Source organism: Pituophis catenifer, unplaced genomic scaffold (assembly GCF_029215685.1).
Source record: "Pituophis catenifer annectens isolate HBS135680 unplaced genomic scaffold, rPitCat1.0.hap2 SCAF_2, whole genome shotgun sequence".
In the NCBI taxonomy this organism is placed as follows: domain Eukaryota; kingdom Metazoa; phylum Chordata; class Lepidosauria; order Squamata; family Colubridae; genus Pituophis; species Pituophis catenifer.
Genome location: NW_027256882.1, coordinates 85,908,852 through 85,934,215, shown reverse-complemented (window position 1 = coordinate 85,934,215; position 25,364 = coordinate 85,908,852). Strand labels below are relative to the sequence as shown.

The 25,364-nt window shown below is 38.8% G+C and overlaps 1 protein-coding gene and 1 long non-coding RNA gene across 2 annotated transcripts in view; one reads left to right on the top strand and one right to left on the bottom strand.

The window, feature by feature from the left end:
- The first annotated feature begins 47 nt into the window (after positions 1-47).
- LOC139309601 (uncharacterized) lies at positions 48-14,804 on the top strand. The gene is made up of 3 exons (XR_011599871.1): positions 48-110; positions 11,654-11,815; positions 14,480-14,804. It is a non-coding gene; the product is annotated as an uncharacterized lncRNA (long non-coding RNA).
- Positions 14,805-15,509: 705 nt separating this feature from the next.
- The window catches only part of CACNA2D2 (calcium voltage-gated channel auxiliary subunit alpha2delta 2), a 655,759-nt gene continuing 645,904 nt past the window's right edge, over positions 15,510-25,364 (bottom strand). Inside the window, exons 32-39 of the mRNA XM_070933719.1 lie at positions 23,788-23,859; positions 23,382-23,534; positions 21,995-22,047; positions 21,563-21,618; positions 20,479-20,602; positions 19,926-20,035; positions 16,755-16,843; positions 15,510-15,638 (exon numbers count right to left, since the gene is read on the bottom strand). Of these exons, the coding sequence (XP_070789820.1) occupies positions 15,510-15,638; positions 16,755-16,843; positions 19,926-20,035; positions 20,479-20,602; positions 21,563-21,618; positions 21,995-22,047; positions 23,382-23,534; positions 23,788-23,859 (786 nt within the window). The remainder of the gene's footprint in view (positions 15,639-16,754; positions 16,844-19,925; positions 20,036-20,478; positions 20,603-21,562; positions 21,619-21,994; positions 22,048-23,381; positions 23,535-23,787; positions 23,860-25,364) is intronic.

The following is a 25,364-nucleotide window of genomic DNA, read 5'->3' as shown; positions in this document are numbered from 1 at the left end:
CCCCGCCCCACGGCGGCACGCTCGCTGCGTTCTTCCTGCCTCCGCCGCCTCTTCCTCCAGGACGGCCTCGCTCTCGCTCTCACCGCCCGCACTCCCAACGCAAACAAACGGTAGGGCTGCGCACGCGTGACTTGGTGGGTGAGCGTCTCCGGGTGCATGACGGGAAGTGGAAGCTCACCTATTGCGCAAGGGTGATTCCGGCATGCACTGGGACCCAAATTCTCGCGCGAGAGGTGGGGGGGGGTGGGGGAGGCTGGGGTGCAGCGCGCGAAAGAAGGGGGTCGATGAGGGTGGAAGGAAGGGAAGGTCCCCCGTAATGAAGCACACCTGGTCGTGCAGTCTTGTAACAAGTGTCCCGTGAAGTCCTATTTAAGTCCAAGTGGAATTGATCTCTATGAAGGGTTTTAGGGAAGGGTGGTTTATGAAGGAATTAGGCAACGCTGCTCTCTGCACGGGCAGATTTGGGCAAATTCAAGCTCTTTTTTCTTTCTTTTTTTTTTTTTGGAAGTGTTTCCAAACTTTGGTCATTTTCAAAAGTGTGAGCTTCAGCTCCCATTGTATTGTACAACCAGTATGGCCATTTCTATGAGTTGAAATCGGTGGTGAAATCCAATTTTTTTTACTACCGGTTCTGTGGGTGTGGCTTGGTGGGCGTGACAGGGGAAGGATACTGCAAAATCCCCTTCCCTCCCACTCCTGGAGGAAGGATATTGCAAAATCTCCATTCCCTCCCCACTCCTGGGGGAAGGATATTGCAAAATCCCCATTCCCTTCCCACTCCTGGGGGAAGGATACTGCAAAATCCCCATTCCCTCCCCATTCTGGGGCCAGCCAGAGGTGGTATTTGTCAGTTCTCCGAACTACTCAAAATTCCCGCTACTAGTTCTCCAACTGCTCAAAATTTCCTCCACCGGTTCTCCAGAACCTGTCAGAACCAGGGATTTCACCCCTGGTTCACACGCCTAGAAGTCGCCAAGCTGGGAAACCCTACTTACATGCAAAGGAACATAAAGAGCAATTTCAAGCAAGAAGTTTCTCTGTTAAAATGATTGTAACCCCCATCAGTATAAGCGGATGTGTGGCATATCCTCTTAGGATACTTGTAGCTCTTAAGCATTGGAACTGCTGGAAATGCCTAATTCAGAGAGTGCCACAGACCTGCTAGATGGATCTGGCTGAGAGAGAATGTCACAAAGTCAGTGTGAAACAGCTTTCATGCCTTATGAAGAACTAAAACTCACAGCCTCCCAGTTTCTGCATGGAGGCATCATGATAAGTGTTTCAGGGAGTGACTGTGTCTGTTGATGATGCCCAAATCGGTTATTTTAGAATCAGTCATCTGATTCTGCACCCAGTATTTTACTGTAAAAAAATTGGAAGGGAACTGGATATCAAGGACATTCTCTTTCATATTTGTAATGAAATGTCATAAGAAACATTGTAAATATTCCAGAAGTACCTACAGTTACTATGATGAAATAATATCCTCTGCTGGTTTGCATAGTGGATATTGAGAAGTTGGCTGAGCACTGCAGAATGGAATACAGAGCTCTTAAATTTCTTAAATTTGCTCACATTCTGTATCTTTGGGATGGCGATAGCATAATTATGGCTTTAAATTATCAAGTTGCTTGTTAGAAAGATTGGTTTTGTATTCATCAAAGAGATTTTAAAAATTCAATTTCTGGATTGTTGCTAGAACATCCAAACCATGAAGCTTGGTATTTATTTTTTTACAAACACAACATTGTCTTACTGGTCCTCTAACTATTGTATTGATATAGCCCAATAACTTTTTTCTACCTGAGATAACAGTTTACAGTTGTCCCTAAGTGTTTTAGTGTTCAGGTAATGTTTTCTCTCTCCTGTTACTTTTTCCCCTTAAGGTAGGGGTCCCCAAAACCTGGGCTGCAGCCCACTTCCGGGCCATGGCCTATTTGGAATTGGGCCACACACGTGGCTGGCTGAAGCATGCGTGCACAGCTCAACTTGCATGATTGATGGCCAGCAGTCAAGTTAGAATCTGCCAAGCTCCTACTGGCCTTTTAAAGTTGTTGTGGGCAAGCTCCTTGCTCCAGGGACTGGGTGCTGTAATGCTTGAAAGGAGCTTTCTGAACAGAAGCCTAATAACATGGGTTTAATGCTCTTTTGAAAGAGTGATAGTCGTGTGCCACACAGAAAGTTTATTTAAACTGGGAAAGAGCCAATTGCAGTTGCATATTGTGTTACCATTGAGTATAGGTTTTTTTTTTTTTTGCTTCTGCTGTTAAGGGTTTTTTCATGGCCATATATTTTACTTCTTATTTTTATTATGAAAAGCATTAGCTTGTGTATGGGTATTGCAATGACGAGTCTCTGCAGTTTCCATAGTTATTTGTGCAATTCTGTATGGTTACTTATGTCGCCTTAGTGGGCAGGAGGAATAGGTCAGTGGTGAAATCTAAAATTTGTTACTACTGGTTCTGTGGGTGTGGCTTGGTGGGGATGGGTAATGTGACTAGGTGGGCGTGGCCAATTTTTTTTTTTTTTACTTTTAAAACCATTTTTTCTACAACCTCTTTGGCGAAGAGGTTGTAAAAAAATGCTTTCAAAAGGCTCTGACGATCCCAGCTGAGTTGCCTGATCGGCAGAGGCTTTTTAAAAAAACCTCTGCCGATCAGTCAACTCAGCTTGGATCGTCAGAGGTATTTAAAAGGAAAAAAGGGTTTTTTTCTTTTAAAAGCTTTTTTTTTTTAAAAGCATTTTTTGGCCGAAGAGGTTGTAGAAAAAATGCTTTTAAAAGTAAAAAAAAAAGCCTCTGATGATTGTGTGGCTCAGCTGGGCATGGGGGGAGGGCAGGGATTTTTGCTACCGGTTCTCCAAACCACCCGGCTCCATCACTACTGGGTCAGGCAATCCGGTTCGAACTGGGGCATTTCACCCCTGGAATAGGTGCCATTTTGCTTCTGAAGTTAGCAATGATGATAGTGGTTATTACAAGTAGTTGAGCACAATTGTTGTCCCTAAATTCAGATTTGAGCCTGGTGCCAAAGCTGATGAAGAAGACCAGACATAGAGTTAATTTCCTTTTATTGAAGTGCTTCAGCAAAAGGGGTCCCAGCTAGCAAAATGGAAGGACCTCAAACAAAGGATTCATCAAGTTTTTATGCATTTTTCAGCACAAGATAAAGAAGTATTGTCTATAGCAACAAGTCACTAGCCAATTCAAGAGCAATTTAGTCCCCTTTATACATTTTTCTCTTGTATCAGCTCCCAAAAGTAAATCATTCACATATTGTAAAGCTGAATATTCCTTGACCATGATGGCTTGTAAAGGTCCTTAGTCAGGCATTGGCCAAAGATGTAGGACTGTTCTTAAATCATTGCAGTAGTCTGGTCCATGTATATTGTATGGGGGACACCTGATATTGGATCTTACTATTCAAAAGCAAAAATTGGTTGGCTCTCTTCTGCCAATAGGATGCAAAAGAAGGCATCCTTCAAATCCAATACTGTGAACCACTTATCTTTTTGGTCAATTTGTGCCCAGAAGGTATATGGGTTGGTACTACCAAATGGAGGGTAAGGGTATTCTTATTCACGCCTCTCAAATCCTGGACAAAATGGATGACCCATCTGGTTTCTTAATGAGTAGCACTGGGGTATTCCAAGGTGAAGATGATTGGGTCATAAGCCCCCATTCTAAGAGGTTCGTGAGGCGGCCTTCCCAACGGGGATCATCATGTTCTTTTTCTAATTTCTGCTCCATTGCGCCCCCCCTCCCCTCATCAGTCTGCATTCTTCCAGTGTTAGAACATCAATCAATGTCTGAATATCTGCCCAGTTGGAGTTATGTGTTCTAAAGATAGAAAGAAACAGAGAATACATTTTCTCTGGGTTTTCCCTGTAACTGGGTGCGGCTGACATATGCAGAAATACACAGTCCTGATCACTGATCGGGAATTTGTTTTAGACTATTAATATACCTTTCAGCCACTCTCACCCATCTGGGGACCCTCTGTTGGCCATTTGTACCCTCCAGTTGAATCCAGGCATGGTAGATCCCAGACGAACTCCCAGATTGTTGTCCCTAAATTTGGGTCTGAGCCTGGCACCAAAGCCAATGAAGATGATGACACAAGGTGCAGAGTTAATTTCCTTTTATTGAAGAGCTTCAGCAAAAGGGGTCCCAGCTAGCCAGGACCTCGAACAAAGGATTCACCAATGTTTTATACATTTTTCAGCGTGAGATAAAGAAATATTGTCTAATAGGCACTCTAGGAGTTATCTAAAAGGCACTCTATTGGCTCAGTTTCAACTCTATACCTTAACTCTATGCCTATTATGATATGCAAGACAGTCAATTCTTGTTATCAGCCTTTAATCAATTGGCATTTAGGCAGGCTTTGCATGTACACACTATCCCTTTTTCCTTTGAGTGCATGCTATAACGTAGCATTGTCACAACAGCTGACTCACCACAATTACATGAATCATCTGCTCTAATGTGCCTGTTCCTCCTAGCCATCTATCAGTTTCACCATCCTCTTGCAGCCCCAGTCAGAGATAAAGCTCATCTGTTATTTATCACTATCTGGTACTATACTTTCCCTCTGCTTTTTACCTCTCAGCCAGCCTATTACTGAACACTGATTTTTGCAGATGAATAGTTCTGTAGTTCTCTTTTAGAAGAGAACTATATCCATATTTAGAAATAGCCTGAAAGACAATTTGAAAGTGAAGAAGAGGGGTTATGCCAAGCACTTGGAGATCTCCTTGCTTCATCTTTTAGCCTTCTGGATTTATAACTTGTCAGCCAGGCTATTTCTGAACCCAGAGTTAGAAGACATTCAGAAGAGCGTTTATTGAGAAATAGCTTCAGTGACTGGCAACAGGTGAAGAGAAGGGGTTTTAAAGAGCATTGGGAAAGCTCCTTCTAATGTAAAGCTTTAGCATTTGCCACCTATTGGTCTGAAAGGTGGCAAACCTCACAATTCTCAGCACCCATTCAAACTTGCACCATCTGCTGGCAAATAGTATTTAGCTCAGCTGTAGCTGCTATAGTAAAAATTATTAATGATATGCTTGTTCAGATTTTGGAAATATAATATTCTAAACACTTTGAGGCCGGGGAATTTGACAGCCCTGCTCTAGAGGGATTCTATTCCAGACTGCAGGCAGCAGAGAAGATGTGCTTAGCTGTCATCAAATGGCATTTTTAATAGATAAAATACAATGTGTGCTCACCCTATCAAATCTTAACTGAATCAGAATCGGAATAGAGCTGGAACTTGGAGATCTTCTAGCCCAGCCTCCTGCTCAAGCAGGAAATCCTATACCATTTCAGACAAGTGACTGTCCAGTCTCTTCTTAAAAACCTCAGGTTCAATGATGAAGCACCCACAGTGTCTGAAGGCAAGCAGGATGGGCAGAAATAACGGGAGCCAGGTAATACTTCATGTAACCAAGCCTTATGCCATGAAAGGTGGTAACCATTTATAGATGGTAACTCAGCATCTGGGCCTTCACCAACCAGGAGTGGCATGGATCTAAAACACAGGATCAGGCTAACAGCCTAAAGACCTGTGATTTTCTTATGTTACAAGATGGGATCATGCTTTGGTCAACTCAGCAGGACATGCCCAATTCAAGCCTAACTCAGAGGAATCTGAGCAACTTTGTCCCCCAGAATAATTTTTATTTATTTATTTATTATTATTAAATTAATTATTTGCCAGAATAATCCTCAGAAGAGCCCGGCAGATACATTTGTGATCTGTCAGTTAAGCAGTTGGCTAGTTAATTATCTTTATTCTATCTTATTCTGACTGGCAATGATTTTGACAAATGCTTAAATACTGAATTTATACATTAGGACATAACTCATACATTGTTTGAATGCCAATTGTACAAGAAAGAGAAAGACTAATCTTTTGGATTATACATTAGACAAACAGCGTATTGGGATCAATTCATTAAAATGCCATATTTTGTGTGTGGCCAGAACCCAAATATTACAAAACGCAGTCCCTTATATGAACAAAACAGTGCAATTGAGAACTACAGTACATACATAGATCTGATTGAGGTAAATTGTAGAGGGACACAGAAATACGATTTATAATTCTTTTTAGTTCTGCCTTTTACTCTGTTTTATAACACATGGTCTCATCATTGTTCTGCATTTTATATTCTGGTATGCCCTAGTTTGCTAATCAAAAAAGTATTATTACAATATTAAAGGATAGGCATTAGGGAGAACAGGAGAGAAAAAAGTCACATACTTTACCATGCAATCTCCTTTCTATTGGTCAGCTGCTGATACTGCTCAGGCTGACCAGATTTCAGAGCTTTTGATATTTTTTAATTCAAGAGTGCTTTTTTAATGGTATCCCTGTGGCCCTTAAATAAGGAAGTCTTTAGATCCTAGTTAATTCCACAGCTATTTGGCACAGAACTATTGGTTCTTCCAACTGTCTGATCATCAGAATCCAATCCTGATTTAAAGTGGTATGCCACAGTATAGGCAATGGAGAGCATAGAGTGGAAATGACGTTCTTTTAGCAAGTGGTATCAAACGTTGCACTTTGACACTAGCCATATGGGTACATTTTGTTTTTAGCTTAGGCTTGACATTTTCTAAGTAATGGTTTGCTTGCAGGAGGATCAACACCCCCCCCCCCCCACACACACACAAATAGTGTTGCATACGTTACTTAAGGAAGTTGGATTTTTGCATGAGTGGAATAAATAGTTGAATTTTTGAAGCTTAGCATCAATACCTGTTTGGGCTATCGGTTACATTTGGCATTTTGATCAGGCCCAATCCATGGCAAAACACTGAAGTAACAAATAACTGTATGCAGCCCACCTTAACCTCCATTCAGCTTGCTCTCATCATTTCTGCCTTTGTCTTTTCCAGGCAGATGGGCTCCCTTCCAAATACTATAGCCAAGCATTCTGTTTGTTTTGTAAGAATGCTAATGGGTCTCAATTGTGGGCCATAGACATTCTGGGAAGCAGACATGAGGCTGACCCTTGAGTCTCCTATTTGAAAAACATTAGCATTTTTTAAAGTCCAGGGATCAAGCACGGGGGGGGGGGTACAATGACAGAGACAATAAAACTGAGTACTATGTTTTGGTTGTTAAGTGCATCTCATGACGTACTAGGGAGAAAAATGGCAGCCATATATAATATAGCTTGTCCTCGACTTACAACAGTTAGTTTATTGACTGTTCAAAGTTAAAATGGCACTGAAAAAAGTTATGACCATTTTTCACACTTCTGACCATTGTGACATTCCCCATGGTCACGTGATGAAAATTCAGATGCTTGGCAACTGATTCGTATTTATGATGTTTGCAGTGTTGTGGGATCATGTGATCACCTTTTGTGACCTTCTGACAAGCAAAGTCAATGGGGAAACTAGATTCACTTAACTGTGTTACTAATACTTATACTGCAGTGATTCACTTAACAAATGTGGCAAGAAAAGTCATAAAATGGGACAAAACTCATTTAAAAAATGTCTCACTTAGCAACAAAAATTCTGGGCTCATTTGTGATTGTAAGTCGGGGACTACCTGCATCAGACTTCCTGATCTTGCAGGAGTAGCATGCAATCACCAGAATGTTATTTACTCTATTATAAAACAGTTCTAAGGTAGAGGGCAGAACTGAAAAATATATAGTATGTAAGGTATTTTTATATAGTACAATATTCTTATGTTTATGCATTACCTGGTTCCTTTACTGGATCAGCTTCCTTATTTTTCTATTAGAGATATGTTTATCTCTCCCAGATCACATATACATGATATATTCTTTTGTTGGGTAAATGGAAGACGGAATAGTTAATGATTTAACAGAAGAGACTGCACAGTATATCTTGAGCCCTATTTGCATAATAACCTGAAGATTTTATACTGAAAGAAATATTCCAACAAGTCTAGATAAGGTTAATGTGTTATCTGTTTTAAGTCCCAAAGTTTTTAGTCTCTTCTTTATGGGAATCACTCTATACTTATTCAAGGCCCAATGACCATCGAGCTTGCCCAATACCAAAGTCAGAGTATCTTATGTTGGGGCTTATATGTAACAAGAGTTCTAGGATGTTTGAAGTCTACAAAAATAGAAGCTTTTAGGAATGCAAGAAGGCTGGTAACACAACCAAATCAAAAGAGCACAAGCAAGCAGGGAGCAAGAGAAGTCATAGGTATCTATGAAGGGGTGGATCAAATGCACTGTCTGATTCAGGTGTTCTGTGTTTCCCATCCATTATTTGTTTAGTTCATTATAATCTGTCAGCAGGAGAATTAATATAGATTTCAGAATTCCCAGAGCTTCTTTTCTTATACTTAGTTTTAAGTATTTTATTTAGATATTTTCTTTTCTCCATTTCTGTCTCTGTGACAACCAGACCAGGAAATTGTAAAATGGATAATAATTGCCATCTCCATCATGCCATCAATGCCTGTTCAGGACACTGGTATGTTAAAAATAACAAACAAGGTTGTTTAGGCATATATATTAGTCAAACATTTCCACATGCTTATCTGCAAAGCTGACGACAGTTTAACTCAAACTTTATAAAATGGCCTTTCTTTTGGGATATGTAAAAAAAAAAAATTAACCCCAGAGGTTCTGTTTTCTGAAAGTGTTTAATCATATGACGTATTTACATTATGAAACCATCCTTCTATATTCACCAGTGATATAATCAGCCATGTTTGGCAAATATATATAAATGGAAATGTACATTAAAAAAAGTTTGCTTATAAACAAAAGGCACAGACTTGCAAATATAACCTTCAGCATATGGCATAGTCTCTGGAAAAGACAGTAGGATGCTCTTATTTTCGAGAGAAATATCAAAGGAAAAAAAATTGAAGTTGCTTAAAGTCAACTCTTTCATTGCTTTTTATTATAGACTGATGGAGAATTGTTAGAAGATCATGTTATAATTCTATTGCCTATTTCTGTTTCTGTCTATGTTATTAGTAAGGGAAAAAAGCTATGGCTGCAAAACTTGCTGATGGTAAGAAAAACAGCTTTACAATTCTTGTTCAGATATGGAACTAACAGGATCATAGATTAAGCCCCATTTCAGAAATATGACAATAAACTTCAAATAGATTGCAAAACTATTGAGTCTTTTTGTTTCATTCAGTAAAATTATATCTTGAGAAACAGGAACACCAACTGTCAAATTATAGGAGAATTTTATCTGTCCATCTGTTTTTAACCATTTAATTAAGAAAAAACCCCACTGCATTTGAAGTGAAAATATGAACATTATTTAATAACTGATCCTCTGTAATAAACAATTTGAAAATATTTTACAAGGAATCACACACACAATATTTTACAAAGATTTTAGTCTTTTTTAAAATTGTTCAACTCTTCTGTACAAAACAAAATTAATGTAACAAAAAATGAATTATTGGAAGAAAGCTTTTTAAGTGAAGAATGATAGGAATAGGATTCAAGCAGCTATAAGAAGAGCAACTTGACGTTTTATTTTATTTTCTTAACTTAAAATATAATATATATTTATAGATATGTATATTTTTCATTTTTTTTCTCAGATGAGCAGCACCCAACTAGACTACAGATTTACATACACTCCTGGTAACACAGCCAGCCATCTGGTCAAAGCACAGTTCCCATATACATAACCAAACACACACTAAAAAGCTACAAGCAAAATGACCTTGTCATTATCAGTAATCGCCTCCTTGTCCCTTGACTTTGGAATCAAATTTTCAAGATCTTGTCAAGATCATGGATCTCCCCCTTCCTTTCCTACCTCTCTACCCTACTGCAAATTTTGTCCAAACTGATTTTAAAAGGAATTAGGCATGTTAGGTGGTTTGAAAAATGACTACATTTCACCTCTGCTAATATGTCTTTATATGAAGAAATCAGCACATAGGGCCAATGGAATTTATTTTTACACAGTCTTTTACTTTTTCTAGAAAAAAAGTTTCTAAATGGGATTGACAAGGTCGAAATAAGAGTCCCTTGCTCTCAAGAGACTGTTCTTTGAAGATTCATTTTCTCCAAAGCATTTTTCCTACTTCTCTGAATTCAGGAAATTGGCTTAATCCAAGTTCATAATTCTTTGCGTGGTTAATAATTACATGAGATTTTCTGTGCTGACGCTATCATGTCAACTGAATATTCATTTTAATTCTTCCAGTCTCATCATATTTTTCTTTTTTTAGAACTATATTTTCTGCTTTAACAGCTTTGGATAATATTCTGTTTCTTGCTTGGTTTTTTCGTACAGCCTGTGAAACGTCTGATTTCTTCAGGTGATTGAAGCAAAATGGTCATGCTCTTGGCTTCCTATTTCCCAACATATCTTCCCCTATCAGTCAATCAGCATCATCCATCATCAGTGGAAAAAAAAAAGACTGGAGGAAGACTTAATGACAATATACAAGTGATTCTGACTGGGACATAGCACCAACCATTCAGACTCTAAGATAAGCTGCAGATAACACAAATTATGTGAAATGGACATTCCAGTTTCTGTTTACACAACCATTTCAAAAGAGTTGGTTGTTGCCTAACTCAGCTTATATTTACATATACATCTGAAGAGCTCATTTTCAGAAGGCAAATTTTGCTACAATAGCAGGGAAAGAGCAAAGTATTTCTGTCCAGACCTGCACATATTGCAATATGATTAGCTCATGCACAAACATCGATCTCACCCACCCCAATACTTTCTCCCAAAATTGGAATCATCAACTTGGGTTGAAAAATGGACCATAGTTCCATCTTCCAAATGCTGATTCTCTAACTCTGGAAAAGTTTGCTCAGAACTTTGCTTCCTTTTTGTACTAGTTGTGAAAAATGTGAGAAAGGATTACTATTGAACATATAGGTAAATAACAGAAAATTCTTTTCTAATCAGTGGTTTTTGCATATATCACAACTGAAGTAATTGGAGACAGGGCAACCTTTCTCTGACATGGTACTCAGTGATTCCCTGACTGATAAATGAATCATGTTTGATATGTAGTAATCAAGGCAATATCTATACTCTGTTAAGTTCAATATGTCTTCTGCTGTGGATCTATTTTTATGTTTCACTTCCAGTATTGTCCATTCTGCTATCTCCCTTCCCTTCTGAACTTGAGTCTAGAATCAACTAATGGTGAGGGGGTTATTCGGCTAAAATTGCACCCAGACATTAAAAAAATGATGAGACTTTTACCAAGACTGAAGGTGAATGCACTCAAACTTAAGCTGAACAAATGCCATAATTATTAGAAAGGATAATACTGTTCCATAAGTGGTCATCCAGTTAGCTCTGTTATCAGCATTGCTCATATTTTTCTCTCCAAGAGCTTTGCATATCCAGAGAAACACTCGTTCTGAAAGTTGAGAGTCATTATCTCTCATGGCAACGGAGGTATATCAATTCAGTGATTTATCCAAACTGGACCAAGCTCAGGAGAAACCAGTTCTATATGTTTGTAACAAAAGCTGCCTGGGCATAGCAGCCATTGGCTAGAACCTATAATGTAACTAAACCATCTTTTCCCTGCTGTCTCCAGATTTCTTGGCATTTCAGACTTAGAACAACAATTATTATTTTAAAGATATGCATGACTGGAGTTTTAAAAATGTGTTTTAAAGCAAGCAATTCTAAATCTAGGATGAAAAAGAAAGAAGCCAGAGGACCCAAGCAGTGCTTTCATTTGCGACATTAATATCCTCTTAAAATAAGGATATCTAGAAACAGACTCACCTCAAGGAAGGAAAAAACAACAACCCATAGAATTACAAGATATACTTGCACCATTGCGAATCACTTAAGGTACGTTTTTTAATCTGTCTTTGGTTATTACATACATAAACACATCTGTATGTATATGTATGTAAACAACAAAATGTGCTTCATTGTGACTATAAAATTTCATTGGGTATGTCAAAACAAAACAAAACAACCCCAACATCTTGGAAGGCACCAGCCAAAAGTCAAGGATGAAAAGAATACCAATTCAACCCCAATAAATTTTAGTTTTGAGCTTGAATAATTGAACTAGAACAAAGAGTCTTGTGGCTGACCAAGAGGTGTGTCATGGCCATTAATAGTGGTGATACGGTAAGGTATTCAAAAGCAGGGAAAGGCCATGTTATCCAATCAGCTTCTTGTATGAATGAGAAGCACTTCAGGTCCAATATCATTTCTGTGTATACTTTTTGTGCTCTAAATATCTTTTCCTTCTCTGAATATCTGTTGCTGATGAATATATACTGGCTCCAGAGCACTAGCCAAACAGTCACAGACAAAGTGGCATAAGGAAGACAAGAGGTTTTACTCAGACTAATGTGGAATGAATTTGGGAGTTTTCAGCAAGCACACTACAGACAGTTGCCCACAACACAAAACAATCACACAATTTGGCACAATTTTGTAGTTTCTGCTCAGAAGAGACCAGGGAGATTCTGAGAGACTAGTCACAATCAGTACAATTGATTATCACTGGTAGTATACCCGAGGAATAATGGTGCTATCTTTACCATACATCAGAGTTAGTTAGATTTATAATAGTGATGTAGTTAGTTATGTCTTTATAATCTCCCAGTTTACTTCTGTAGAAATCTATACAAAGCCAATGAAGCAGAACTACTATCCTTAGCACCAGTGCAATTGTTGTGTATATAAGCAATCTGGAAAAAAAATGTAGACTTGGAAGTCTTTTTAGCTGCTTACTTGAAAACGAGGATTCACTTGGGGGAGAGTTATATGTACACAAAGGAATTTGAATGAAGTTAGCTTTTGAGAGATTAAGAATTTCCTAGTCTCAAGAGCAAAGTTTACTGAAAAGCAAGCAAGTGCACCCTTGGTTCTACTTCCAGATTTGTCAAGTATTTTTTTTTTCCACAATCGGTCCAAGCACCACATGTTTGCACTTTGCAGCCATAATTATTACAGCAATATTATGCTTTCGACTCTTTAGATGATATTATGAGGACCACAGAAATCTTACTTCTAAGAACATCAGTAAATAATTTTGTCTGATATGCCTCCAGTATTGTCTGAGGAATGGGTTGCATTCAGCAATTGTATACCTTCCAAGCTGCACTATTGTTTACAATTAAACAACTGGTGGGGCTACTGTAAATGGCAGAGGCTGAATTAACATGTAAATTGTGAGATCAGGAAGCTTTTCTCCAAAATTCTGGTTTAGTACTAAATCACAACACTAAGACCACAGGAAGTTTGATTCAAACATAATCTGAAATTGTTAATCAAACTGGGTTGTCTTCCTCTTTAGAAATCTTCAGGTTGAAGTAATGACTTACAGTTTGCTTTCCAGATTTTCTTGTAACAAAGCAAATGAAATTCATAGCACTTGAATAATTCATAACTGGTGGCATTTTTGGATTAAATGAAGTTTGGATTAAAGAACTGAGCATATGAAGTTGAAATGAGCGCATCACTGTGTATAATATTTTAGCAGGCTTTTGTAACAGCAATCAGCCTTGTGCCAGAGGGGGGGAAAAACCATGCAGTTCTTGGTGTGGCAATCAACAGTTTCTCCCTGATGAAGTTGCATCATACTGTTCTGCAGTTCCCCATATTGTTCAGAAGATTCTGGCTGTCCTATAACATCAAGCAGGAACAAAACAAACTAAACTAAACTAAACTAAACTAAACTAAACGAAACTAAACAGGATTCTTCTCACTTTGCTGGCTATTTCAAGTGTAGAGGCAGTGCAGTGGGTATATTTGGCTGATGAGAAGGATCTTCTGGAATTGTCAGGGGACTGCAGGCATTTCAGTTCATAATGTGAAGCAAGATGTATTTGTTACCATATGTGCACCAGTTAATAGGCAAAAGACCGGTAACCTGCTCAAGACAAATCCTAAAAACAGCCTCTTTTTAAATGATGCCAGTTGATGAATTATAGCATTATACTTTCTTTTAATTCCTCAATCATTGCAACCACTTAAAATAATTCCAGACATGAAATGTACGCTTGCAGAGTCATCAGAGGTGCTTTGTGGAGTCTGAGCTTAGTGGCAGATATTTTAACAGCCATCATTGTGAAGCAGAACATTTTCACTTCCCCCAGCTCAAGTACATAGACACTAAAGAGTGCAGTTAGGTTTCTGCACAAAGTCTATGAAGAAAAACTTTGGCTACCATCTTCATGGGTTGGTTTGGCACACAGTGCTGCCTCCACTGGGGTGGACAATATTCTTTAAAGTTTAGAAGAAAAGAAACTGAAGAAAAAAAACTTCATCTTTGTCTAAGCCATCTCAATAATTGGCTTACCTTAAAGATTGGATACTGCAGAGCTACCAACTGAAGATTTCATCGTGATTTGGGGAGTAGAACAGCTCTTAAAATAGCTCATATTGTTTTTTTCAATTGGTTCAAATGAGAAATGGGGAAGCAGGAAAATAATCAACGGGGGCTGCTGGATTTAAACCATAATTGCATTCTATCTTGCTATTCATTTTTTAAAGATTGTCTCAGTTGCTGCATCCTCCAACCATACATGGATTACTGGAATGGTATACAAAAGGATCTTCACACTCTTCTTTCTGCCCTGCTTGGTTTTCAAGTCATCTTTACAGAATAAGCAGTTAAAATGAATAATACTGACCTTAACATTCAAGTGATATCCTCTGCATTTGTGTATGTTTCTTTCTTGCTGATAATAAATACTGTAATCTCTCAGGGTAATTGCTTTGAAATCAGATGTTGAAAGATCTGGATTAAACTGTTTAGGATGAAAATAATTCACCATTGATTGGAGATGGGATCCACCTATTGAAAGGCAGAGATAACGGTGGCCTTGGAAAACTCATAGTGAATTGGGTGGAATGATATTGGGGTGATCTTGTAAGATTACTTTGAGTCTGAAAAGCTACTGGAATTGGTTGAAAGGTTTGCTAGGTTACAGAATCAATTTGGCAAGACTACTCCATTTTTTCGGTTATAGTGATCGGTGTTGTTTCTGCAGTTTTCATTATTGGAATGGGAAGGTACATTATTTCAGACAAAATAGTATCATCAGTATTGTTGATTAAATACTTTTAAAACCATAATAAAAGTCCTTCACAAGAAAACTAACAAAGGTCTCCCAGAATTCCACAGATTCAATGGAAAAATAAAATCATGGGGCCATGTTCTTTGTATTTGGCCAACAGCTCAGTGAGTGGAAAGGGGAATAATGAATCAAAGCTCAAGAATGTTCCCTGTGTGGAGAAGATCACGGTGGTCCATGCTTCCCCTTGTCATCTCAAAGCTCTCTTTAGCACAACCTGCTGTGCAGAGACACTGGAAAGGCAAGGATTGATGGAGGAAAAGGATAAAAAAAAAAAAACAAGAACAACTTCTGGATTTCTGAGTAAAGAAAGCAACAATCCTCATGAGTGAATGCCAAGGTGCAGCCAGAATTGATGGGACTAGGCAGAAGTCATCCTCTAGCAAGTCTGGAGGGGATGATGATGTGCATAAAATAAAAAGGATGGATTAAGCTAAATGGGCGTTTCAAAGGCAAAATGCCAAGGGCAGCGAATGGTGACTTGCAGTCAAATAGAGAAGAAGTAACTGCAAGCATAACAAGATATTCAAGGAAGGTCTAAAGGAGGCCCCTCTGCCACAATCCGAGGTGTCTTCCTAGAAAAGCAAGAGAGGAAGAGAGAGAGAAAGAAGTTTCTTTAAGGATACTTGCTTTTGCTGAAACTTATATACAGTGTATATACATACATATATACATATGTATGCATATATATGTATGTGTGTGTGTGTATGAATGTATGTATATATGTATGTGTATGTGTGTGTGTGTGTGTGTGTGTGTGTGTGTGTGTGTGTGTGTATTTCTTTTTCGTAGGCTTTTATGTGCATGTTCTTTCTAGCCAGAAAGGGCTGTAGAACATCTTAGCTTACGTAGGTAAAAGAAAGAATATGCATATATATATATATATATATGTATATATGTATATATATATATATATATATATATATATATATATATATATATATATATTTGTTTTCTTGCTGAAACTTGCTATATATATTTTTAAATTTTGTTTCTTTTAAGCAAAATGTTCATGCAAATAAATTTGTGCATTATCCAAGGCCTTGTCTCCTCTATTCCTTGTTCTATTAGAACAGCTTTGAATATTTAGGATTCTGGAATAAACTTAGTTTTATAGATTCATTAGCGGGAAAAGAATAAATTGTACTGTTTTCAGGATAAAGAACAAAGCACAATGAGGTTAAAAGGACATCCAGACCAATGTATACATACAATAACTCATCGAAATTGCATTGGGTGCAGACATTACTATGCCTCTTGTCATGCACACTTGTTTTCTCTTTTAGTCTATTATTTTCTTTAGAAAAAGAAACAATTCACAAGCAGACAAAAGAGAATAGCTGCATTAATGGTTTTCTAGAGTCCAATAACCTTTGTTCTGTCAGTTAAAAGTGAATATTTTCTAGAGGCAGAGGCACAATCAAATGTATTTAGAACGACTGTCAAGACTGGAAAAAGCTTCTTTACAGCTTTTCCCTTTCATTTCCTCCTTTTCTTCCCTCCTCTTCCTCTTCCTATCCCCTTCCCCTTCCCCTTCCCCTTCCCCCTCCCCTTTCTTTTTCTTTTTTCACTATTTACTATTTCTCTTTATTATTTTTATTTTCTATGGTTTTTGCTTTCTTAAAAAATTCTTAATATATGTGTGTGTGTTTGTGTGTGTATTCGCATTAGTTATCCCTCCTTTTACTTACAGTTATATTATAATCAAAACAGATGTGGGGACCCTTTCGGTAACGTGGCTTCTCTACTAGCTCACATTGATTGCGATCTCCTGGTGGAGCTTTGCGTCGTCAAGCAAATGAAGCAGAAGATAAAGAACATTAGACAGATTAAAACGATGTGAATTACAAGATTAAAAAAAATATGATAAAACAATATTTTTTTAAAAAAAGATTAAAAAATAGAATACAAATACTAACAGTGCCAAGCTTTGAAGTGTATTCAAACTGCTTTGGTTTTCACGGCTTTACAGCTTGCCAGTAGACCAGGGGGAAGGGAGGGAGAGACTGGTAGGTGCATTCCAGATGATAACAAGAAATGGTCTCTTGAGAACCAAGGACATTTCAGCCAGTCTTCACCAGATCTTCCCACAACAACCACCTGGACACCTATTGGATAATGTGACCTACACAAATGGGGTGGGGGTGGGGGAGGCAGGATTCTATACTTTAATTATACTGAGTTGCCTGGGAATTCCCTAGAGCGGGGTTTGCTTCGGTCCGTGCCAAAATGATGGCCTCAATAAAGCTTTGCATTAAGAGATTGGATCGTCTCAACAGTGCCTGCTTGTTTGGGTTCGTCAGTTGGAACCTTGACAAACACATTAAATTATCTCCAAATATTGAACTCTTATTCCAATCTAATTTTTGTTTTACATCTTCAAATTCCAGACAGTCCTACGTCTGTGATTGGTTTCTTTCCTTCCTCACTCTCTTGTTTTTGTTTTCCTCTCTCTAAAGTCTGTAGTTGTCTGTAGTAAAGTCTGTAGTCAATGTAAATGGTAGCTGGTGGAAGAAAAAAAATGTGAAAGTACTATTTTTGTGAAAATTCTCAATGGCCAGTATATTTAAATGGGCTCCTATAGAAATAAAAAAAAAATCTAAACAAGGAGTAAATAGACAGGGCACTAGATGGCCTTTTGTTTGACTCCCTGGCAGCTTGTCTTACACAAAAAAATGTAATGCATAAAAGTATATTGCTCAGCTGATTGTTGGGTTGCCTTATAGCACAGGAACAGGAGAGCACTGGAATGTAGCTCTCTCCAGCAACTCACTGCGTTTTGGGAGAGAAAGAAAAGAGGAATGGAACAAGAAGTGACCTCACTTCCTTTTGAATAATACTGCTTGCTGCTTTTCTCTTTTTACTAGATTCATTTTGTCTCCTAAAAGATGCTTGACAGGGAAGGAGGGGAACTGTTTTCCTTGCAGTTGGGGGAGATGGATGAGGGGAACACATGTGTGTACGTGTATACATGACAACATAGCTCCTGTCTTTCAGTGCAGCTCTCTGGTTCTTCAGCCTGATCTAAACTATATTTATAAATTGCATACAATGGTGATGTTAAAATTCTGCATGAAAATCCTACATGGCACTGAGGTTCTGCAGGGTCCTTCTTCATCTTCTTGGATCTCCAGAGAAGTTCATCATTGACTAGTTGTCAACTAGTCATGACAACTCTGGATTACTTCTACCTGATGTAATGTATCTCTGAGTATCACTGGTTGTGGAAGATGAGTTGGAGAACATGAATGTGTTTATGGCCTTTTATGGATTTTCCATAGACCTGTTTGGCTATTGCAGGTATAAGATATGTATCTTGAGCACCAATGTTACCTAGCTGAGTAATAAAATGTCTGCAAGCAAACAACTAAGCTCAGAGAACACCAAGGACTCCACTATTGCAGGTATATTATTGGACCAGATGCCCTTTGGTCTGATACAATGTAGATTGTCTTAAATTGTTACAAAATTCGCTTTTACCTTTATCTACATAGTCTACAACAGGGGTCCCCAACCTTTTGGACCTCAGGGACCACCAAGTTCATAATTTTAAATTTCGCAGACCACTAATACGAATCCAGCACGCTGCTTGCTGAAGCACCTGGACTCCCAGTGACGGGATGGGGTCCTTCGGGCACTCTCCCTCCCCCCCTCTCTCCCCCACTCTTTCTCTCTCATTCTCTCTCCCCCTCTCTCTCCCCCCTCTCTCTCATTCTCTCTTTCTCCCCCCCTCTTTCTCTCACTCTCTCTCCCCCAATCTCTCTCTCTCATTCTTACTCAAGGGCCGGAAGAAGTGTGGGAGCGAAGCACTACTTGAACTTGCGCGGCATGAGCATTCACCTTGGTATATTTGCGCCAGCCGATGGTGCAAGGCAGCCCTCGTTTCCTGCCGCTTGGGACTTGGAACGGTAAACAGTGTCTGGTTTGGGGAGCAGCCGGATTTTGCTCTCCATTGCGGATGCCAGATCGCCCCCCTGCAAGCTCTCGTCTCTCGAGGAGCGCTTCCTGAAGCGGCGCTGGAAACTTTGGTCGGGCTTCTCGAGAGGCGAGAGCTTGCAGGGGGCCGATCTGGTGTCTGCAATGGAGAGCAAAATCTAGCTTCTTCTCTCTGCTGTAAGTGCGGCATCAGGATTAGACTTTGGTATATTTGCGGCGCAAGGCAGCCCTCGTTTCCTGCCGCTTGGGACTCGGAGCGGTAAACAGCGTCTGGTTCGGGAAGCAGCTGGATTTTGCTCTCCATTGTGGATGCCAGATCGGCCTCCTGCAAGCTCTTGTCTCTCGAGGAGCCCGAGCAAAGTTTCCTGCACCACTTCACGGACCAGATGCCATTTACCGCTCCGAGTCCCAAGCGGCAGGAGATGTGGGCTGCCTTGCGCCACTGGCTGGCACAAATATACCGAAGCGGAATGCTGTTGCTGTGCAAATGAAAGTAGTGCTTCGCTCCCGCAGCTTCCAGCCATCACAAACGCTGTTTCTTCCTGCTTGTGCCACCCCCTCCCCCACTGCCATAACAGCACCATTCATTCCGGACTGCAAGGGCTGCTCTCTTTTTTCCGTATTGCACCACCTGCCAAAATAAGAAAATTTCTCTGCGGACCACCAAAATTTTCTCGCAGATCACCAGTGGTCCATGGACCACCGTTTGGTGACCACTGGTCTACAAAATTATAATGGATTTGAGCTCTGATTATTGTATGTTTAAACTATTTGTGATAATCTGATCATCAAACTACTTATAATGTAAGGAAATGTATCTCAAGTAATGTTTATTAAAAAAAATACAGCAGAAAAAACATCAGTCAATAATAGTCATATCATCTATTATATTGTGACTGATTTGGAACACAATTGATCACCAATACCTTTTATCTCTGCTTGGAGAAGTTTTGTGGATTCACACTGATTGCATATTGGCTTTTCTGCTACAACAAACAGAAGATTAGACCCAGCAAGCCTTTGTGCATGGAACAGCCTGGAGAAAAAGAGAGAGAAGAAGAAGTACTGCTATCCTGTTATCCTATCCTTCATAATTTATAGAATTGTGCTCCGCAAAGAAGAGCTTTGATAATATGTTTTTCTTAGTAAAGAGCTTCAGCTTCTGAAGCAACCATCATAGCTACCACATTCAAATCTCTCTCTCTCCCTCTCCTTCTCTCTCCCTCTCTCCCTCCCTCTCTCCCTCTCTCTCCCTCTCTCTCTCTCTCTCCCTCCCTCTCTCTCCTTCCCGCTCCCTCCCTCCCCATCTCTCTCTCTCTCATCATCTCTCTCCCATATCCATCCATCCATCTCTACATATATTTGACACCTATCTTGTTGAGGATGGAGAAGGTCATTCCCCTCCTGTAGTTATAAAGACTGAGCTGAAGAACCAGAGTCTTACAATGTTTACTAACAAAAGGGGCTCTTTGTACTAACCTAGAGCAATTTCCACAGTCAATGATGGTGTTGTAGGTATAGTTAACCGAACTAAAATAGTATTGGGTTTGCTTCATGATGCAGCTGGTCTCCTTGGATTCCATGTTGTCTGCTGAAACATCCTCTGTTTGCATACATAGTACATATAATGAGTTGCAAATAAAAGCATGAAATTTTTTAAAAAATCTTTCTTACATCAGCTAAAAAGCAGTTCATCTGGCTAGATTGACTTTTATGAAAGCTGTGCTTGTGCCAAATGCTACTGATAATAGGGCAAGTATGTATGGGGGAAAATTCAACGATTTATCTTATATTTCTCTTTTGCCTTACTGTTTGTTTTTTCTCATCTACGTAGACATTTATTTTTTATTTTGTTGCAGAAGTATAACATTTTTATTTTTGCAGATACTTATATTTTATTTTTATTGTAGAAGAATAACATTTTTCTGCTTAGTCTAGAGCAGTATTTCTCAACCTTGGTAACTTGAATATGTGTGGACTTCAACTCCCAGAATTCCTTAGCCAGCATGAGGAAATCTAGAGAGTTTTTTTTCTATCAACCTTGTTATTGCTTTTTGTTCTGCCATCCTCAACTAATTTACATTAAAGCTTGATGTGTTCCCTTGCCCAACTAATCCACCTTGTGAAATTGACTTACATCTGCTATTTTTTTCCACTGCAGAGATCAATTTAGCAACTTATTGATGGCTCCATTCATTTTTTTTTTGTCATGATAGGTCAGATTTATTGGAGTATGTTTTGGTGAAGATTTATGTGTGCAGATTTTATGTTTGGGCCCCTAAAACCCCCTGAAGCTGCACTCAGAATAACTAGGTCACAATCTGCTTCTCAAGATTAAAGACATAAAGATGGGGATGCTTTTTAGAGACCGAACCATTCAGTTGTAGCAAGCAAGCAATTTCAGTAACATATTCAGTCACATGGTAATGAAGGAGCAACTGACAGATAACATTTAATTTTATTTTCTCTTCCTTTATTAATCCAGCTACAGTTAATTTATAAAGCTTCCTCCTGCCATTTCATCTTTTGGGAGCTTAGAAAAATATACAAATAGGGATTTTACCTGTTTGAAACCAGCTGTTATAGGCTAATCCATATAAGAACTGCTGAAATAAAGACCTTGTGGAAAGAAATAACAATTAGGTGACTGTAAGAGAAAACAACTGTATGTCACAACACAAAATAGGTTCCTTGAATGAATTTTCTTTTGACATCTCCAGGTGGAAAACAACCCCCCCTGAAAATACAAAAATATATATTTATAGATTTCTAGGGGATTTAAAAAACAATAAAATGGCTATTTTAAATAATTCCATTTATATTTTGGTAACAGGTTGTGAGATCTATCCTAGAATGGTTCATATTTTGTTACATCATGTTCTGTAGCTTATCTCATCAACTACAAGAGAAGAGAGAAGAGAAGAGAAGAGAAGAGAAGAGAAGAAGAGAAGAGAAGAAGAGAAGAGAAGAGGAGTAGAGAAAAGAGAAGACTCACCATGCAGCTGCTGAGCTCCACCAAGCCAGGTTCAAGAAATCTGCCATGGTTGGCTAAATATAAAGAAATAAAGAAGTATGCTCTTAAACAGAACACAGTTGTTACTAGGAAGTAAATGTAGTACTTGGGAAATCCAAGCCCAGTGAACTGCTGTTTTTCATATATTAATGGTGTAAATATCAATCCCTAATTTTCTTTCTCCATGAGTGCTGGGCTAATCCAAGTTTGAATTCCCTTGGGGGAGCAGAATGGCCACTCTTGGTAAATATAGTAGGTGCCTATTTGAAGGGGACAATTATACAATCCAGATGGTATCCATGAGGCTTGTTACATCAGAGTTGCCCTTTTCTAACCACTATCAGTGCTTCATCATTTACACATTCACATGTGTGGATTCTGGCCCTCAAATAGTGCTAGACGTTTTGCTATATCTCTTCTGCAATACTTCTCTTTGCCACTTTTCCCTTCTAGATTCCTGCAAGGTTATCAAATGCATAATTAGTAAACCTGTAAATGTCTCTGCTGTTTTATAGCTATCAAACATGTAGTGACACTGTAGTGCACTATAGTGAAGCAACATACTCTTTAACAGGGGTGAAATGCTCCTGGATTGGACGGGATCGTCTGGTCTGGTAGCAATCTTGGCCAGTGGTTCAGCGATCCGGTAGTGATGGCAGAGCAAAGCTCTGCCCACCCGCCCAGGTGTCATTACTTCCTGGTTTTAACCAGGAAGTAATGTATTTTTTACCTTCTGCACATGCGCAGAAGGTTTTGCGCATGCGCAGGTCTGAACGTGCGGCGTGTGTGCTTCCGAACCGGTAAGGAAGGTAAGTAGATTTCACCCCTGCTCTTTAAAACAATTGACTAGAAGAATGGAGAAGGAGTAGCAATAAGATCACTTATGTAAGGTCTCATACAATCAGAGACGAACAACAGGAAATTTTACCAGTGCCAAAAAATGGGGACAGATGGAAGTTGGTCCTCCTGCCTAAAAAAATAGAGACATGGCAGTTTGGCTTGGTCTACTAAATTAATCAATCCTTCAAAAGGCTGATAAAGTTAGTCTGGCACAATTTGTTTGTGACAAATATCCTACTTTAACTCAAGAGGGGAAGTAATGTGCATTCCTCCCTGCTGAATTTTTATTTTTGGTCATTCATAGAGATTTTAAAGTTCTATTTGTCTCAACTGATAGTATCCTCCTCAGTCAAATGGACTGGCTTCTGATTTATATTTTTAGAGGGGGAGAAGGTTACCTCCTTCTTCCCCCTTCACTGGCTACTTTGTAAATTTAAATACTTGCCATTCAGTGATGTGAAACATATTTACACCTGTATACGCAATGCTTCAATCAGGTAAGATCTGATAGCATGGAATCCTGACTCACCACATAGACCCCACGTGGTGCACTTCCTGTGTTGCTTGGAGCTTCTGGAGCGCAGACAGATTGAAAGTCATAGGATTCTTTCTGTGTGAAGAATGAATTGTTGTAGAGAGCAGACATCAAATGGGCATCCACTTCACTGAAGAACTTTCCGACCTGAATATGGAACAGGAAAAAAGAACAATCATCAGTAATATCTACATCATGTTGCTGTTTGTAAAAATGTTATCGGTCATACGTTTTTATACATAAATATGAGAAAACAATAATCAGTGAATGAACTGTATTAAGTAAACAGGCAGTTATATTAGACTATTGAAAACTATAAGTTTGGCAATTACATAAATATCACTGTGAAATGAAGCAAGTATACCTAATTTTTTTTTTAAAAAAACAAAAAACAGCTCACCTGATATTTGTAGTCTTCTTGGTTGGAGATCACCAGAAATCCACCATCATCAATAAGCACGCAAAGCAGATCCTGCAACATGGGAAGAGGGAGTGGGCGGCTGCAATGACATGGAGTGTTGCTGCTATATTGTTTTTGCTTAAGGAGGGTACTGGCCTTCTTTTCTCTCCCTTATTTTATTGCACCTTTTTGCTCCACATGCTTTTAAACACCCCTTTCCTTGGAATTTGCACAGCTCTCAGCTTACTTAGCTCTAGCATATTATTAAAAATTGAATTAAGAGAAACACTGGATCTTGAATGCACTATCTATCCATTTCTGTCTTTTGATTTTAGATTTCTTGATGTATTTTGTGATTATAATTTTTTATATAATTGTTTAGTCTTGAGTATTATACCATGCATGTTTTATTGTTAATTCTTACTGATATCCACTGAGAGTAAATTGATGAGGAAGGCTTAAACAAACAAACAAACAAGGACATAAAACATCTTCCTGTAATCCAGACAGCGTAGTGATTTGGCACTGCTGTCTCTTACTTCTTTCAAGTTATGGAAGTTGACCTCTAGACTTGCATGGGAGGACAGCAACTCCTATAGGATCCAAATGCACATCCCTGCCAATCATACACACACATGTGCCCAAACATGTTTCACATACCTTTAAACCTTCATTTAAAATAAAGTGCTCTCAAACCACATTTAAAATCCATTTGACTTCCTGTCCTAATTCAAAAAACAAACAAAAAAACCGGCTCTCCAATCTACTTTTACAGTTGAACAATTTCTCCCTCTTTCCTATAATCCACTTTTAAAATAAACAGTTCTCCCCTCCCTTCTTTCATTTATTTGTATTGGTTAGCTGGCTCGCTGAATGATTTGCCGGGTTCTTCTACTGTGAAACCAAGAGTATTCGTTGTTGAAGGCACAAGATCAGGAGGAAGTATGTTTGAGAGCAAGAAGAAAGAAGATCGTAAGTCATCATCAAAGGAATAAGTTATAAGGAGGAACATTTTTAAAAGGCAGGCAAATGGTGGGAGCATGAAGCCTTTGCAACTTTCACCCAAGCATAGGTAGCATAAGATGTGCACATTCTAGTCTAGTTCATGGCTGGTTTTAAATCGATGAATCAATGGCAAGGTAGGGATGTGTAAATGGGTAAAGACAGCACCATCATTAACCTTTCAATCTTGGACATCAGTCACTACCTGCCCCTTCTCCAGAAGAATATTCTTTTGGTATCAGATGGGTCCTGATCCTGTTAGCTTTCCGTAAAGCCATCAAGACCTGATTGTTCTCAATAGAATTTTGGATTCTGAATTGTTGCTGTTGTCTCTCTGAGTATGCATTAGTGTGTGATTGTGTATACGGGTTCCCTGTGTCCCTTGACACTGGGATTTTTTTTTGGTATAAAGTTTCTGCTTTTAATTATTACAATGATAGAGGTTTGTAACCTTGTTGCTGGTATCCTTAAGATTTATATTGACTGTTTCCCTATGATTATCATTAAGTGTTGTACCTTATGATTCATGACGAATGTATCTTTTCTTTTATGTACTCTGAGAACGTATGTACCAA